The sequence below is a fragment of the Eulemur rufifrons genome, chromosome 8 (genome assembly GCF_041146395.1).
Source record: "Eulemur rufifrons isolate Redbay chromosome 8, OSU_ERuf_1, whole genome shotgun sequence".
Lineage (NCBI taxonomy): Eukaryota > Metazoa > Chordata > Mammalia > Primates > Lemuridae > Eulemur > Eulemur rufifrons.
In genome coordinates, this window is record NC_090990.1 from 5,162,849 (window position 1) to 5,180,057 (window position 17,209).

Consider the following 17,209-nt stretch of genomic DNA (forward strand, 5'->3'; position numbering starts at 1 on the left):
GGTCAAAACAATGGTGTTAGTGTTCTGGGGTCAGTCGGACGCACCGTGGGGGAACTGAGCTCAAGGGGGTGGGAGTGCGTCTGCCCCTCTGGTGACCCCCTCAGTGCATCACCTACCGGCCCCCCCCATCCATTTGTGCCTTGGATATGTCTCCAACAGAGGGTACTGCTCCTTCAACAGACCTTTTCTTATTAACACAGAGGGTAATTTTTAGTGGAAGTGGGGCTCTAGGGGCAGTTGATCTGGAAGCACTTTGGGGGAAGGTGGGGTCTGCAGGGTTGTGGGTGTAACTGAAGGGACATCATCGGGTTTCAGGCAGGTGCCGTGCAGGCTGTCCCAGCTGGGGCTCTGCTGTTTCTGATGGGGCAGCCTCACCTGGCCTTTGCCAAGTGCAGAGTCACTGCACAGCCGCCTCCTGGCCGGCTTTGGGGACGGAACAGCTATTCTCTTCTTGTGTTTTGGACCGGCAGAGACAGACAGTGGCCCCATTTTTACTGGGCAAATTAAAATTTGTGGTTTTGAAGCAGTGTAATTGGAAATCTTAGGAGAAATCATTATAGAAATAATGTCCCTGTTTGAGATGGCCCCAAAGCTTTCCCGAGGATTATCGTCCTTTACTTTAAATGTCCTCCTGCTGATTACAAACCCTAGCCTGTATCTTCAAGCTTAACCATTACCCTGCACCTGCTTTATAGCAAGCAACACAGGTGGAGCACATTTACGAATTGCTTTGGGGACAACTTGTTCTTGTGAATGTAGTGTGTTAAATCAGTGTCTCCAAGCCTGTGATTCTCTTTTGTGTGCTTAAAAATCATTTTCGTTCCAAACGTAATATACTTTAAAAAAAATTTCCGTTCAAAAAATGTTTAAAGTGAGCACATCTTTCCTCCTGTCCCACCCTCTAGGATTAACCATTGTGAAAAGTTTGACGGTTATTCCTTTAGAGCTTTCTGTGTGCCACAAACAGAGAGACATGCACAGAGAGAATCTGTTCAATCCTGTTCTTTCAGACCCGGGATCGTGCACTGCATGTTGTTCTGCAATTTGCTTTTTTAGATGGAGCAGCGTCACGTTACATTTTATACTATGTCAGCACATTCAGGGGCTGCCTCCTCCTCGCCAAGGGCTGCATGTTCCCTGGAGTGGACCAGGTGGGGCTGATGCCACCTGAGCTTCCTCATCCACGTGTCCCATGCAGGCCTGCAGGGTTTCGTAGGCGAGACCCCAGGAGACGGGTGCTTGCTGGCTGAGTGCTGGGCATTTTGCACCTGGATGGGGACTGCCACGTCGCACCTGCATGCCAAGAAAGTTGTCCCAGTTCAGGGTCTGTCTGCCTCTCTCCGATACACACCCACACCTGCGTAGAGTGGCCTTTCCCCACATCCTTTCTAAGACCCGCAACTTTTTTTAACCCTGTGCATCCCACAGGCCTCCCTGGTCCCTCTCTCACGCGTGGTGCTCTGCCCAGTTTCACTTTTCTCTGTGACTTGTGCAAAGAAAACAAACAGCGGAGCATCCAGCAGGCATTCTCTGAACACATGCCTATGTTGTCTCTCCTGCCTCTTCAGAGAGAGTCGCCGTCTTAGATCATTAAATGCTTTGGGTTAACAAGTGCTCTCCCCTGTCCCAGGTGTCAGACTCCCAAACAGTGCACTTTGGGGATGCTTTTGACTCCTCCCCAGCCCCTGGTATGAAGTAGCACCCAGGTGTGGGCTCCCCCATCTGCACCTGCCGATTCACGTGCTGGGCCCCCTACCCACCCCCCCACATACCTGGAGGAGCACGTGAAACTGCAGGGAGGTGGTCTGTGAGGTGCTTTTCTCCCTGCCTGGGCAGCTCCGTGGCCCCTGGCAAGTCTGCTCTGAAGCAGGCCGTATTCCTGTGAGAGCAGCGCTGGTCCCTGGACAAAGAGTCCTTTAAAGGGCTGTCCGAGGCCGTGGGATCTCATGTGCTCAGAGCCTGGGCTGCCCCACTGGTGCCATTACGAACACGCCGTTCTGGTGGGTGTTCGGAGCCGCAAGCCACCCCCATCCCATGGCTGCTGTCGGGGGCACTGGCTGTTGAAGGCTTTTGCCCCTTAGGGGTCTAAGAGACACCCCTTTCACCCCAGCGAGGGTTATATGTGTGTGGCAGTCATAGGGTGGGATGGGGGCTCCTCCCAATGGGAAAAGGAGATTAAATGAAGCTGAACCACAGAGCTCAGTGTCATCTGGTATCATAGCAGACGTCCCCCACCCCAGAGCTTTTGGTCTCGTTTACTCTGTTGTTAGTAAATGCAGAATCTTGAAGGCCTTGCCAGGCTTCTGGCGTGTGTGTGTGTGTGTGTGTGTGTGTCCATGTCCCTCTGCAGGGTCAGACAAGGCAGTTCACAGCCCGTGTTTGACGGGCAGGTGTCCTGCTCTCTGGCCGTGGGGGTCCCGGCTGTGGTTCCTGCTTCTGCCCGTGTCGTACTCCTCTCTGCCTCCTTCCCCGCAGCCCCCGCGTCTCAGTGCCATGGCCCTGGCTGTGGTCCTGGCGGCGGGTCCTCCTCCCTTTATCCCCACCTGAGTGTGGCCCGTTGGGGCCGCTGAGCTGTGAGCGGAGGAGCAGAGGGACGTGGAGCCGGCACAGGCCGGGGCCTCGGTGCCGCCACCATAGACGCTGACCAGCGCAGGCAAAGTCGACAGCCCATCCCTGGCGAGAGAAGGGCACACAGTGACAGTCGGGGGAAGCTCCTGCAGGGCCTGTCCTGAGCCCTCCTGTGGCACGAGGTCCTGCCACCAGCATCGCCTCTTAGACCCCGAATGAGATGCGGCTGTCTCGTGACTCACAGACTCGCGGACGGTTGTCAAGAGTGTCATTTCCCTCATAAGCTCCCAGCCCAACCTTCTGTGGGGATTTTTCTCCATCGTCCCTTTTGATCTTTACTTTAATCTGGTTTTACCTGTAGAAAACTGTTGCTAGGGGTTCCCGACCCGGAATGACTGGCCGTCTCCCCACAGCCCCCGTGAGGATCACGGTCCTGCGGTTTCACACTCACGCATGTACATGCACATACACAAACACATGTGCACCTCCCCAAAGACATATCCACACTATACACACATACACACCACACATGCTCACACATGTGTACACACACATGTACACCCTCCAAATACACATACACACCACACACACACACATACACCCCTCTAATACACATCCGTATCTACACCACACACATATACACATACACACCACACACACATACACATGCATACACACATACATACATGCACAAATATACCCCCACAAACACACATACACACACATATACATACTCACCACACATACATACTCATGACACACACTCTCACATGTATGCATAAACACCATACACGCATAAACACACAGCCACATCCACACGTGCATACCCACCACACACACATCCCGGGGCAAGAGGGGTACAAACCAGGAATTTGTCTGTCTTGGGGGTGGTTTGAGAGCCGTGAGGAGGAACAGGCAGATGCGGTTTAGGGGGACCCGGTGGCTAATGCGAGAACGTGCTTTCTAGGAATGAAAACTTCCCATAAGGGAGGGAAGAGCAGGTGCCGCCCGCCAGGACACTGCCTAGACTGTCACGCCTCTGTCCTGCTCATTAGCCTTGGCTGCTGCCATCGCTCCAAGCATGTGTCTGCATGGAGGATGCCTGCGTGTGACTGATGGGTGGTGGCGGCAGCCCGGGGTCACCTCTGTCCTCTGCTGTCCAGTTCCAGCGTTACAGGGCACTACATGGCCACACCCTTCACACCCTTGGTGGCTTTGCTCCTCCTGGGTAGAGATGAGGGCTGAGTCCTCCCATCTCTTGGAGACTCAACATCCACTTGCTTGGCAGTCCCAGGACTTGATGTTCCTGTGGCACCTCTGGGCCCCACCAGGCCTGGGCATTTGCTTCTCAGAACAGCAGGAAACAGGGTGGCCCCAGGGCCATGGTGTGTCCTGTTCTCCCACCTCCTGCCTGAAGTTTGGTACTCACAGCTCGATCCCCCTCTGGCCCAGTGGTGTCTGTCTTGGCCCAGTGTTAATAGGAGCTGCTCAGGCCCACCAGCACCTGTCACTCAGCCCCTGTGGGGTGCACCCCTCACCCATCCTGAGCACCACCGCCAGGTGTTTTGGTGATGAATGTTTGCAGCTTTGCATGGGTTTAGAACAGGGCTCAGCAAACTATGGCCCCTGGGCCAAATCAGGCCCACTGTCTGTTTTTGTAAATAAAGTTTTATTGAAACGTACCCATGCCCATTCATTCATGTACATTCTGGAAAGTTGTAAACAGTTACTATCTGGTCTTTTACGGAACAAGTTTGCTGACCACTGCTGTAGAAAGGACCTTGAACTTGATCTGCTCTAGCCCAGACTTCTGAGCACTTGGGTCTTGGCCCAAAGATAGCATCTGTCTGCAGGGCCAGACGTGGTGACCAGGACGGAGGTCTTTGTTCAGTGAATGGAGCACAGTCTAGAAAACAGAAACAAAAGTAAAACTTTCAGTCACACCAGACCCTCTCTGGAACGTTGTCTCCACTGAGTATTAAGTAAGCCTGTGACGCACAGGTGGCTCCCATCTCACAGATGAGCACACAAAAGCTCAGGAGAGCTAAGGGTGCATCTTAGTGGCCCAAGCCACCGTTGCAGTGTGTGAACTTGGGCTCCCCAGGAAGAGGGCTGGGGGTGCCCCCCAGGATGCAGCCCCAGGGCAGGGGGGCAGGGGAAGCACCTGGGGGACCCGCAGGAAGGGCGGATCTGTGTAGCCATGTTTTAAAATAGGAGGAGGAGGGCAGCTGGATAGCTTTGGTGTCCTTGCACAGCAAGGAGGTGGCAAGGCGTGGACAACAGGAAGGTGAGGAGAAGAAAGTGTCATCTTTAACCATAGCCTGCACACAGGGTCCATGGCAGATGAGTCAGAGTGGCCCTGGGGTCACCACAGTGATTCAGGTGGCAAGAGGGCCCAGAAGTGGCCAAGTGGGTGGCGCACATCCCCTGCTAGGCCCTGGGGTGCCCTTGTGAGAGAGTCACCCACAATGCTGCAGGCACCTTTACCTGCCCACCCTGCCCTGTCCCCACTCTGTCCCCGGCCTCCTTCCTCCCAGGCCCACCCTGCCACACTGGGCGTTGTGGGCCAGGCCAGGAGGGGCCTCCTCTCTGACACTTCCCCAAGCGGGAGGCCAGGGAGGGAAGATGCGCCACACAGGCTGGTGTTGGTGCCTTTGCTGGGCCTTCATGAGCTGACAGATAGTGGACACTCCATGTCTTTTCTGCCGTCTTTTCTGGTGACTCTTTCTGGGGCTGGGCCAACCTCACTGCTGTGAGATTCCTCCCTCCCGACATCCATCTCACGCCGTCTCCATAGCGCTGTCTCCATAGCACTGTCTTCAGTGGAGCCAACACGTGGGGCACTGTCTAGCACAGGGGTTGGTAGACTATGGGCCGGCCTGTTCTTATAAATAAAGCTTTATTGGGACATGGCCATGCTCATGTATTTATGTCCCTCTGTGGCTGCTTTTGTGCTATAATGGCAGAGCTGAAGAGTTGCACAGAGACTGTCTGGCCCTCAAAGCCCAAGATATTTACTATCTAACCCTTTACAGAAAAAGTATCTCCAGTATCTCCTCTCTCCTCCCCCAGCCTCCTCACTCTCCCCACCTGTTCCCCTGCATGGAAAGAGGGTAGATCTTCCATGACAGGTGACATCCTGGGAGAAATGTCCTTCCTGCGGTGACGATAGAGCTGGCAGAGGGGCTATAGGAAGCGAGAGGTGGTAAAATGAACTCTCTTAGAAAGTTAATTCCCTGCTCACCCTCCCAGGGAGCTGACCCCTGTCCCCACAGGGTCCTGTAGAATTGAGGACAGGTAGAAGTCTCTGGGCACCAAGCCAGAGGGGAGGTTTAGGCAGGGGTGGGAGCAGGTGTGTCTGTGGCCTGCTCCATACATGCTGACTTTGGGAGCCACCTCGGACCAGTCTTCCTGCAGCTCAGAGAGATGCTCAAGTGGAAGTGGGGGGGGGTTCAGGGAAGGCTGCGGCCATGCCACACTGGACCCCACTTCTCTCCACCCTCCCATGGTCAGCCATGGGTGACCCCTCAGCAGGGGCATAGAGGGAGTCCTAGAGGTTTTGATGGCTTCGGGGAGAGGAGATGCGACCAAAAACTTGAGATTGGGATTTTCCTAGGAGATCCAGGACATGAGGTGACAGTATCCACAGAACTTTCCAGAACCAGGGCAGTCCCCCCGCCCAAGCTTGGCTGCAGAGGGACACCTCTGCTGTGTACTGGCTTTACATACATTGGACACAAGGAGTCCTGCCTGTCTCTGAAGAGAGGATGGTGCCTGTCTCACACCAGAAAGGGGAGAGCTGGGATTTGTGTCTTTAACAACCTCTGCTACTACTTGGGGCTCCACCTCCCCTCTGAACAGCGAGGCAAGAGCAGTCCACCGCCCTCTGTTTTGACCACGAAAATGCCCACTGTGCTGTGGCTGATTCCAAATTCGGTGGAATCGTGGCCTTCTGCCCTGTGAAGCCCCAGTGAGATATTTGATGGGCATCAGCTGCCCGTCTCAGACTGCAGTTGAGAGTGACGCCTGCCCCAAAAGCCACCCCTCCACGCAGACCACTGGGTGACAGACAGCCCCTTTCCCCTGTGACAACGTAGCCAAGAGGACAGAGAGAGTTTCATTCCGTGCCGAGGCTCCAGCCTGCCCGGATCCGGCGTGACAGAGCTTGGTGCAGGCTGGGGAACGTGTGGCGTGGCCAGCCTTGCCCTCCCGATTAACTTTCCCGCTTCGTCCTACAGCCCGCTCACGGCCTCTGTTTTTCTTTCCATCCATTAGGCAACCCTGAACGCTCCACAACTCACGGAGGTCTCCTAGCAACCCTCCGTAGGAATTCCGTCTGGCCCTGGTTAGAAAACCGGAGACGCGGCCCCGAGATTGATGAGTTTGCCTGGGGGGTCCGTGAGGAGCTGAAACCAAGGCGAACATGGGTCAGAAGGTCACCGGAGGGATCAAGACCGTGGACATGAGAGACCCCGCGTACCGGCCGCTGAAGCAGGAGCTCCAGGGCCTGGACTACTGCAAACCCACGCGGCTGGACCTGCTGCTGGACATGCCCCCCGTGTCCTACGACGTGCAGCTGCTGCACTCGTGGAACAACAACGACCGCTCGCTCAACGTCTTCGTGAAGGAGGACGACAAGCTGATCTTTCACCGGCATCCCGTGGCCCAGAGCACAGACGCAATCAGGGGCAAAGTTGGGTACACGCGAGGGCTGCACGTGTGGCAGATCACGTGGGCCATGAGGCAGCGGGGCACGCACGCTGTGGTGGGAGTGGCGACGGCGGACGCCCCCCTGCACTCCGTGGGGTACACGACCCTCGTGGGGAACAACCATGAGTCCTGGGGCTGGGACTTGGGGCGCAACCGGCTCTACCACGATGGCAAGAACCAGCCAAGCAAAACGTACCCGGCCTTTCTGGAGCCGGACGAGACGTTCATCGTCCCTGACTCCTTCCTGGTGGCCCTGGACATGGACGATGGGACCCTGAGCTTCATTGTGGATGGACAGTACATGGGAGTGGCTTTTCGGGGACTCAAAGGCAAAAAACTGTATCCCGTAGTGAGTGCCGTCTGGGGCCACTGTGAGATCCGCATGCGCTACTTGAACGGACTTGATCGTAAGTGTCCCCTGGGCTGTCCGAGGTGGTGCCCTCCCCACGCTCCTGTGCACCTGGGTGGGCCTGGGCCAGAAGTTTCTACAGTCGTTGGAATTAAAGTATCTTTAAGTCGATACCCTAGTGTATTCAGACCCTCAGAGGCAAGTTTGCCTAGGTCTGGTTAAATGAGGAATTCTAGGCAGAGTCTGCTAGATTACCCAGCAGTGCCTCACGAGTGGCTGGACGGTGGAGGATGAATGTGTAGGTGGATGGATGAGTGTTGGATGGATGGATAGATGGATGAATAAGCGAATGGATGGATGGATGAGTGGATGAAAAGATGAATGAATGGATGGATGGTCTTTGTCTCAGGTTAACCTGCCTCCAGGTGTGATCTGCCGGTCTAGCCAGGAGCCAGCCTGTTGTCGGGCTGGGGTTTGTAGCCTTGGGGATAGCAGGGCCTCTCCGATAAATGAAAGCCAGTGACCTCTCACTCATCAGACGGGCTTAAGGTCTTTCTCTCCTGCTGCCGGAGGCTTCTGAATGGGCTCCAGTGGGACACTGTTTGGAGAGGGGCTGTCCAGTCACATTGCCAGGAGACTGGGAAGAGCACATGGATTAGAAACAGGCTGAGTCAGCAGCTGTTTCCGCCTGTCCCTTTGGAAAGGAAAGTGGCCTTTCTCAGGCCATATGCGGTGGCACTGTGCTGGCATGGGAGGCTGGGAGCCTGGGGTAGCAGGAGGTCCTGGAGCAGCAGCACTGTCTACCCCCATGCTTGGGCCTCCCCCTCTCCCCCTCCCCCTCCCCCACCTCCTCTCCCTTCTCTTCCTCCCCACTTCAGCCTTGGAAAGATACTGGAGAAAACGTCCAGCGGGTCGGGCATGAGTGAACGCTTAAGCATTTCTCTTTGGAAGCCTCCATGCCCCTCCTTCTCCCGGACCTCTGCTCTGGCTTTGACTGGGTAGTGACAGGGAGCTGGTAGCTGCACTGGGGCCGGGGGAGGGGCGGGGGGGTCTGGTGCAGGCTCCCAGGGCTGCTTGGTCCTCCCTTGTGCAGCGTAGCACCCCGAGGCCATGGGACTCCTGGCAGGGGTGGCCAGGGTGCATCCAGCAGGCAACCTCCCTAAGGAAGTAACCTCAGCCCTGGGCTAGGGAACCTGCAGAGCAAGTTCTGTGAGTCCATGTCCCCAGGTAATAGAGTGAGTGGCACTAAATCCACATTAAATTTGCCTCCAGCAGGGATGGGTAGGGATGGGGAGCCCTGGTCCTCTGTCCCCCAGGACCTAGGATCTTGGGGAACCCTGGCCCTCAGCCCTGCCTGCCTCCTGGCAGAGAGTGGTCATGGACCGAGGGCGGTTACCGTCTGTTCCGTGCAGACAGACGGACGCCGGGATTGCTGAGCCTACTGTTGTTGCTTGGCCACCAAGACTGGTGTCCACCACAAGAGTGTCCAGCCCCGTCCCCTCTGGAAACAGGCCTGCTAACACTCCCGTGAGCTCTGTGAGTCCATGTGGCTTTGTTCTTGGTGTGTCCCAGCTCTAGTGCAGAACACAGACCCCAGAGTGGCAGGAGGAGCACTGGGGCCTGCTCACCCCTGGCATGTCAGGGCACAGCCCGAACAGAGGGTTCTGCCAGAACCATCCTAGAGGCGCAGACACTGTCTTGTGAGTGGATGATGCCCTGCTCAGCTCTGCAGCAGGTGGGAAGCTAGATGCTTGCGTAATTGTAATTGTTTGGAAATTTTTACAGGCATTGTGTGAAGGGGGTCATGAGAACAGGGATAGGTTGTTAGGAACTGAATCTGCCCTGGAATATGGCCGGAGACTCGGAGTGTCAGCTCAGGGCACTCTTGGCCCATGACGAGGGCCTGCCCCGGCCAGAACCGCGCTGCCAGGCCGTGTGCGGCCCCTGGCTTCTTGGCCTCCCCGGCTGGTAGATGTGGTGAGCCCTGCTGCATGCGGTCAGTTGACTTTGGAGGATCGTGATTGGAAAATACATAGATGTGGTCAGTTCTTTGGTCAGTTCTTGCCGAGCAGAACATGTGGGGGTGATGCATTGTCCTGAGCCCACTGCAGGGTGCCATGTGTCAGAGCCACTGGCCTCAGCCTGCTTAGACGGGCACCTCAGGGCCTTCATTGAGGGGCGTCTTGTGTCCCAGAAGGACCACGCTGGCTGCTCCGCAGAAACGGACAGACGGTAGGGAAAAGAGTGGCCACTGGGAGGCCGAGAGGAGCCATGGCAGTTGTCCCGGTGATAGGTGGCACCCGCTCGGGCCAGGGAGGAGGAAGTCTTGAGGTGGTGAGAGGGGGCCAGTCCTGGGGCTCCCTAGAAGGGCGCATCAGCGGATTGAGTGTGAGACGGGAGAGGGAAGTGTCCAGGTGAGCCCAGGAGATTCCAGGTGCTCGGCCTGAGCAGGTGGAAGGACAGGGCCGCTGCCCACCACGATGGGGAAGCGCAAGGGAGCAGGTTGAAGGGTGGAGGTTAAACTTGAGATGCTTTCTCGACACGTCCAGGAGAAGCTGCAGGCCCGGAGTCCAGGGTAGTGGTCAGCGGGGAGTGGTCCACGTGTAGACGGCTTTGGAACCATGCCTTGGATGAAGTCACCGAGAGAGTGAGGGACAGAGAACGGGGAGAGGAGGGCCGAGGCCGAGCCTGCCTAGAGGTTGGGAGGCCAAGGAGGAGGCAGAGGGGCTCCGCCATGGGGCGGGGGTCCCGGGTGGGGGGACCCAGGAGATTGGTGTTCTGGGCACCAGGTGAAGAAGGAACTTCAAGGAGGGCAGAGAGGTGCCGGTCAGGTAGGTCAGCAGCGGAGAATTGTCCTTCAGCTTTTGCGACAAGGAGGTCACTAGTGACCGAGACAGGAGTGGTTTGGGTGGGGCGGCGCTGGAGGGGCTGCTTTACGAGAGGAACAGGGAGGCTGGCGCGTTCGTTTCCTGGGGCTGCTGCAGCAAATCGCCACAGACAGGGTGGCTTAAAACACCAGGCGGGTGTTCTCCACAGTCCAGGAGGCCACATTCCAAAATCAAGGTGGCAGCAGGGTCCACCCCACCTCTGCCCAGGCTGCTGGGGCTGCTGGCAACCCTCGGCCTCCCTGGGCCTGGAGAGGCCTCCGCAGTCTCTGCGGCTGTCTGCACGTGGCGTCTCCTGCGTGTGTCTCTCTGTGCCCTCCCCTCTGCCTAGAGGGACACTAGCCATTGGATTTAGGGCCCACCCTAGCCCAGTGTGACCTCATTGGAGCTAAGCGCAACTGCAAAGACTCTATTTCTAAATAAGGCAGCCCTCTGAGGCTGAGGGTGACCGTGAATGAGGGGCACACTCAACCCACTACAGATGTGCAGACAGCCAGTATAGACCATGCTCACGAGGCCATCCTCACCCCACACTGCCACCTGGGGGTAGGGACAGATGAGCCCGGCGCTCCCTCCCTCACGTCACCCCCTCAGATGGTGGGGTGCCCATCAGGGAGGTCAAAGGCTGCCTTCCAGGGTCCACGCAGGGAGCAGGGCATGGCAGGTGGAAGCTCTGGCCAGGTCTGGTTAGACCCGTCTTCTTGGTGTCAGGCCTGTGTCAGGGCTTTGCTGTCACCATCCGGGAAGTGGTTCTGCTTCCTGGGACGTCTGGGAAGTTGTCGTGCCCCTCCCCACACCCAGGTCTGACCTCAGCAGGGAGCGGCTGTCTGTAGAGAGGGTCAGCCCAAGTCGCCCGGCATGTGCCCCCTTCCTGGGATCTCCAGAGATCCGCGCCATCTTCTGTGCCTGCTCTCCTGCGTGCCAGAGTCCCTGCTGCCATGCTGGGGCCAAGCAAAGGCAGTGAGTATGCCTGTGTGACCTCCCTGCTGTCCAGCCAGCTCTGACCACAGCCTGTTTGCTCTCATTTCTCCTCGAGGCCCTGGTGCTGGGGCTGCAACCAGGGATGCCGCTGCGTCACCTGCTCTCTTTCTTGGGGACAGGGGTGGAGATGGCCGTTGCTGAGTGGGAAGACAGGGCCACATGTGGCCCCTGCCCACTACCCTCCCTGGAGATGCAGAAGGAAAAGGCCATTTGCAAGTGGCAGGCTGGCTGCCATTCCAGGGGGGCCTCTGACCTCGTGGGTCCTCCTGCCCCCCCATGCTTTGAAAGGAGTCTCCTGCTAAGGGAAGCATCTGCCCTGCGGCATTTAGAAACTTTCTCCCACACTCCTGGTGAGCCAGGCGTGGTTTGTTGGGGTCGAGGGTTCAGGGAGGGCTCAGCTCTGTCCCTCAGGAGACGTGTTTAGTGACCTCCTCCCAGGTGCCTCACCCCAATGGTAGCACCTTCCTGCACCCCATTCCACCTGGGCTCTGGGGGGAGCCCCTCGTCGGGGAGACTGATCACCCCACCCTGCCAGGGGCTTCCTTCTGCAGTGAGGGGCCATGTGGAGGAGGAGTTGTTCTAGACCTTTCCCCCTAGAAAGGCTGGTCCTATGAGGACAGCAGGTTCTCAGAGTGGAGGGGACAGGGGATGACAGGTGCCTCCACCCTTCCCTGACTGAGGCCACGGGGTTGATGTTTGGTTTGTCTCTTTGTTTTTGTAAGAACCGCTCAGTGTAAAGGGAGAATGCACACGCATCCCTCGATGGCCACCCCTGCCCCCGACGTTCTAGAACCCACTTCCTGGAGCATTTTGGCTGCAAGCTGCTCGCAGAGTAAGCGGCATGCACATGGCTGCATCCAGGCGTTTCCTGGCCCCGCAGACCCGCCGCCTGTTCACTGGGCCTTTGAAGCAGGCACAGCGCGGCACCCTTGAGGCTTGAGTTGGATTGAAATCTCTCCCAGAACCACGAGAGTCATGGGCTGGGGCTCTGGGGCGGTGCATGTTCAGTTAGGCCACCAGGTAGCTGTTCCTCATCGGCGGGGAAGTCGGCACACAGGCTCTGCCGCTCCTCGGCCTGCTGCTCCCGGAAGTAGCGCCTGGTTCCCGTCCTGACTTGTTTGCTGCACGGTCAGCGCCAACCCCTCTCTCATTCGTGTAAATTATTTAAATGAATGAAGCCTGAGCTTCGCAGGGTAGGTGTGGTGGCCAGAGGCCCCAGGCAACAGGACAGGTACCCACGAGCTTGGTGGCATTTCAGTGGGTGCCTGGGATTGTGGACGGAACTGGACGCATAGACCGCGGCCCCCAGTTGCAAGTATTGCAGCGAGGGAGGCCTGCACGGGTCCTGGTAGTGACCAGGAAAATTGATGGGAGGGACGTTTCTCCATGGCCTGGTGCCCACGTCTGTTTCTGTGGCCGGGCGTTGCCTCTGAGAAGCAATCAGAGCGCCGCCCTGGGCGCCACCCCTGTCCTCCGGCAAGGTCAGGGGGCGAGACCTGTTTGTGCACTTGAGGCCCAGAGAATAGACCCATCCGCGGGCTGCCGAGGCGACTCTGGTCATGTTTTCAGCTCATAACACATCACTGCTGCCATCAGCTGCCACTTCTGCAGCCGGTCTTGGAAGGGGTAGAAACTCCTCACCTTCAGCTGCTTTCAGCTGGGGATGGGATGAGGTCGCTGTCGGGCCTCGGCCCTTTGGAGTCCTTGGCCCTCCGACCTCCGACCTCCGACCCCTCAGTCTCACCGCCTGAGCCCATTTCCCCATGCGCAGGTTGGGGCCACAGTCTCTACCAGACACACAGTAGGTGCTGCAGAGACCACGCTGCTACGGGGGCTGTGGTGTCAGCCACCCGAAGTGAGGGGCTGGGTGGAGCTGGGGCTCGTTCAGGCCTCTGCTGGTTAGAGACGCTTCGTGAGGGCATTCGGACGGGGCCTGGAGCCCAGTGAGCCGAGAGGGCGGGGATAGGAGCTCCCTCTCAGCCCCACTGCCACAGCCTGGCTCTTGGGCCACACTCAGTGGCTCTCGGTGCTTTCTCAAGTGCCATCCAGCCACCGGGGGAGTCCCCACCATCCCCGAGAGGGGCCGAGCCACCTCGTCCAGGGAGGGAGCTGGGGCAGCCCGGGCTCTCTGGCCCCGAAGAGGGCAGATGCAAGAGCGCTCCTGCGCAGAGACGAGGACACACAGCCCAGTGTCCCCACCCCATCGGGCAGAAGGGCCACTTCTCCACAGCCACGTCACTTCTGGCCATCAAGATCTTAGCTGGGCTGGGCGCGGTGGCTCACGCCTGTAATCCTAGCACTCTGGGAGGCCGAGGCGGGTGGATCGCTCGAGGTCAGGAGTTTGAGACCAGCCTGAGCAAGAGTGAGACCCCGTCTCTACTAAAAATAGAAAGAAATTATATGGACAACTAAAATATATATATATATACAAAAAATTAGCCGGGCATGGTGGCGCATGCCTGTAGTCCCAGCTACTCGGGAGGCTGAGGCAGTAGGATCGCTTAAGTCCAGGAGTTTGAGGTTGCTGTGAGCTAGGCTGACGCCATGGCACTCACTCTAGCCCGGGCAACAAAGCGAGACTCTGTCTCAAAAAAAAAAAAAAAAAAAAGATCTTAGCTGGACAGAACCGTGGGGAGAATCTGGTCCAGATGCCTCATCTTACAGATGGGGAAACTGAGGCTCATGCAGAGGGAGTGATCTGCTCTGGGTCAGGCTGCTGCTCAGGCCGAAAGTGAGGAGCCAGGCCTGGCATCGTCAGGGTGGGACTAGCCCTACCCCGTCACTCCAGGGGTCTGTGGGATCCTTGACCCTAAAGGACCCAGAGTCATTTAGTTATTCCTCCTGCCTCCAGGCGGGGTTCCCCTCAATCATCCTAAGTTTGGAAGCTTTCCATTAAATCTTTCACCGCTTCAGCTCCTCCGCACCTGTGGCTGTGTCTGTCCTCGGGAGATGATGGCATTTGTCTCTCTTCTTTTAAAGCCTGGAATTTAGTAAATGCATGATCCAGCCTAAGGTTTATTCCTTTTTTTTTATAACAGCTTCATTGAGCTGTCATTCACATGCCATACAATTCAGCCAGTTAGGGTGTCAACCCGGCGGCCCCTCCTGCAGTCAGACTTGTGCAGCCGTCACTACCAAGACTAGAACGCGTTTATCAGCCCCAGAAGAAGCCTGTGCCTGTTAGCACTCAGTCCCCCTTCTCCCCCAGTCCCCACCCCAGCCTGGGATTTGGTTTTCAATAACTTGAGTTTCTTAATGCAATTTTTAATATTTTTGAGACACAGTGAATTTTAAAGAATTTTAATCCATTTTCTACTGGAGGGATGGGGTTTGTGGGGTTTTTCAGTTTTTTGGTCTGACCTTTATTTTGCTCATGAAAGAGTCTCAAAGTCAGGGAAGACCATGGGAGCCACAAATCATTCATCTCTGCCCTTCCCGTCTCCAAACACTGTGGGGTGGCCCCAGCAGCTCCAGGTGTGCTCACCTGAACCTGGCTTCAGGGAAGAGAGCAGAAAGGGGTCAGCATCCACCCTCCCCCACTCACCCCATCCCCCCATTCCTCTTCCCATCCCGGCCCCGGCAGCCCCCACGGTGATTTTCAGAATCCTGAAATCTGGAGCCCAGAGTTCATCTGAGACATGGGCTGAATGAACAGAACCTCCTTTGTGGGAAGGCAGGGCCCGGGCCCTCTGGGGACACAGGACGGAGGTGCCCAGAGGGCTGCAGCTAGAAGCCACTCTGCCTTGAGCCCCCTGGCTGGGACATAGCCCCATGGTTCCTGGGGCAGCTGGAGGAGGTTCCGCCACAGCTGGGCTGGCATTTCCAGTTTCCCCCAGCCTAGGCCCTCAGCTTTGCTGTCCGGCGGACAGAAGCACTGGGGTTTCTCTAGGTTGGCGTGGTACAGACATGACACTGCCAAGCCGGGCCGGTAACGTGCGACTCTGGGCCAGTGTTTCTTACATCGCATTGGCAGCGTGTTTGGTGGCCAAGAACGTGGACTCTGGGCCCAGGCTGCTGCATTCAGATCTCAGCCTTTAGCCCTGGCACATTAGCTCCCCACTGTGTGCCTCAGTGTCCTCGGCTGTAAGAGAGTTGAGGACAGTCCCTGAGAGCGGTTGGTGACACAGAATGATTCCCCTCCTAAAGCCTGCATGGGGTCCAGTGCTGCGGTGCGTGCTGGAGAGCTGCTCCCACGTTCCTGGACCGACCAGCGCCGAAGGCTGCGGCTGGTCCACACAGGCGGTGGGGGGGGGGGTGCTGTAGGGAAGAGCAGGATGGCCAGAGTTCGAATCCCAGCTCCTGCTCCTATTTGCCAGCGCACACCCTAGGCAGTGAGTTAGACTCTGTCTCTCGTTTCCTCATCTGTAAAATGGGGATGATGGTAATGGTACGTCTCTGTGATTATTAAACCCTTCATAAGGAACCATAGTGCGGATTAAATGAGTTAGTGTTTGCAGAGGGCTCCCCAAGGGGCCCCACCCAGAGTGGGCTCTCTGTGTTAGCTATTCATAGGAATTTAAAATGAAAAATCAAATTATTGGGTTTCCATTGTCTATTTATTGGAATGAGTACCAGTCGATGATAGCGTTGCCCTTGCTGTTAGTACTGTTTGCTCTGGAGCCAGCCGGCCGTGCTGACCTGCAGTTCTCTCTCTCGGTCTCCGCAGCCGAGCCGCTGCCGCTCATGGACCTCTGCCGCCGCTCCGTGCGCCTGGCCCTGGGGAAGGAGCGGCTGGGGGAGATCCACTCGCTGCCGCTGCCTGCCTCCCTCAAGGCCTACCTCCTCTACCAGTGACGCGCTCCCCAGGACCACCAGCGCGACAGCCACCTGGTGCCAACTCACTGAGCCGCCCGCCGCAGGGGCCGCCGCACCCCACGCCTTGGACCAGCGTCCGCAGCCATGGACAGAAGTCCCTGCTCTTCCCTTCACCCTCCCTGGCTGCCTCCACCAGACAAGGACCTATTGCAACACAGGCTCCTCTTTCCCTCTCCTGACACTGGCGGAAGGCAGTGTCCCTGCATGCCATAAACAGCCCCTCCTCGACGAGGGACACAGAGGATAAACCCCTGCCAAGGGCCTACACTGAGCTCCGACCTGCTCTCAGAGTGGGATGTGTGCTGCAGCCACCTGGGGGTCCCGGGGCAGGGCCACCACTCCGAGAGCAGAGACCAGGAGTGCTAAGAGGTGCTTAGACAAGGGCTGGCACCAGGCCACAGGTGCCCAGCCCAGCGGGGCCATGCGCAGCAGATGAAGCTCAGGACATCAGACACTCACCACGGACACCAAGGCAGAAACCAAGATTGGACCCTCCGCAGGCAAAAGCACCCAGCATCAATCCCAGCTGCCGGTGCCCCGTACCCTGTATTTATTCTTTTAACAATAACAAAAGCCATTTATTTATTCCATTTAGAAAGGAAATTTTGTTTCGGTCACTTCTCTCTGGCGTGTTCCGTTGCTTCCCTCCCACCTGCACCCTCCCCAGGATGTGTGTGCCTCACCTGTCGTCCTCCCTGGGCCCTGCCTGTGGCACGTGTGTACGTGGGCACGGGCACAAGGGTGTGTTTGTTTGGGTCCCTTGACCTACAGTTTCCAGGGGGCTCTGCTCCGAGTTCCCAAGCGGGCCCCTGGGGGAGAACTAGCCTCACGTGCAATATGGTGTCTTGGGGAGCCCCCTGAAAGGGCAGTGGCAGTTCCCCCATGTCTCCAGGTAGCCCCT

General features: G+C 57.4%; 1 protein-coding gene across 1 annotated transcript in view; it reads left to right on the plus strand.

Annotated features, from left to right (window-relative positions):
* SPSB1 (splA/ryanodine receptor domain and SOCS box containing 1) overlaps window positions 1–16,654 on the plus strand; it is a 65,961-nt gene extending 49,307 nt beyond the window's left edge. The window contains exons 2-3 of the mRNA XM_069477317.1: window positions 6,844–7,685; window positions 16,160–16,654. Coding sequence (XP_069333418.1) covers window positions 6,992–7,685; window positions 16,160–16,287 — 822 coding nt within the window. The 5' untranslated portion in view covers window positions 6,844–6,991 and the 3' untranslated portion in view covers window positions 16,288–16,654. The remainder of the gene's footprint in view (window positions 1–6,843; window positions 7,686–16,159) is intronic.
* The last annotated feature ends 555 nt before the right edge of the window (window positions 16,655–17,209 follow it).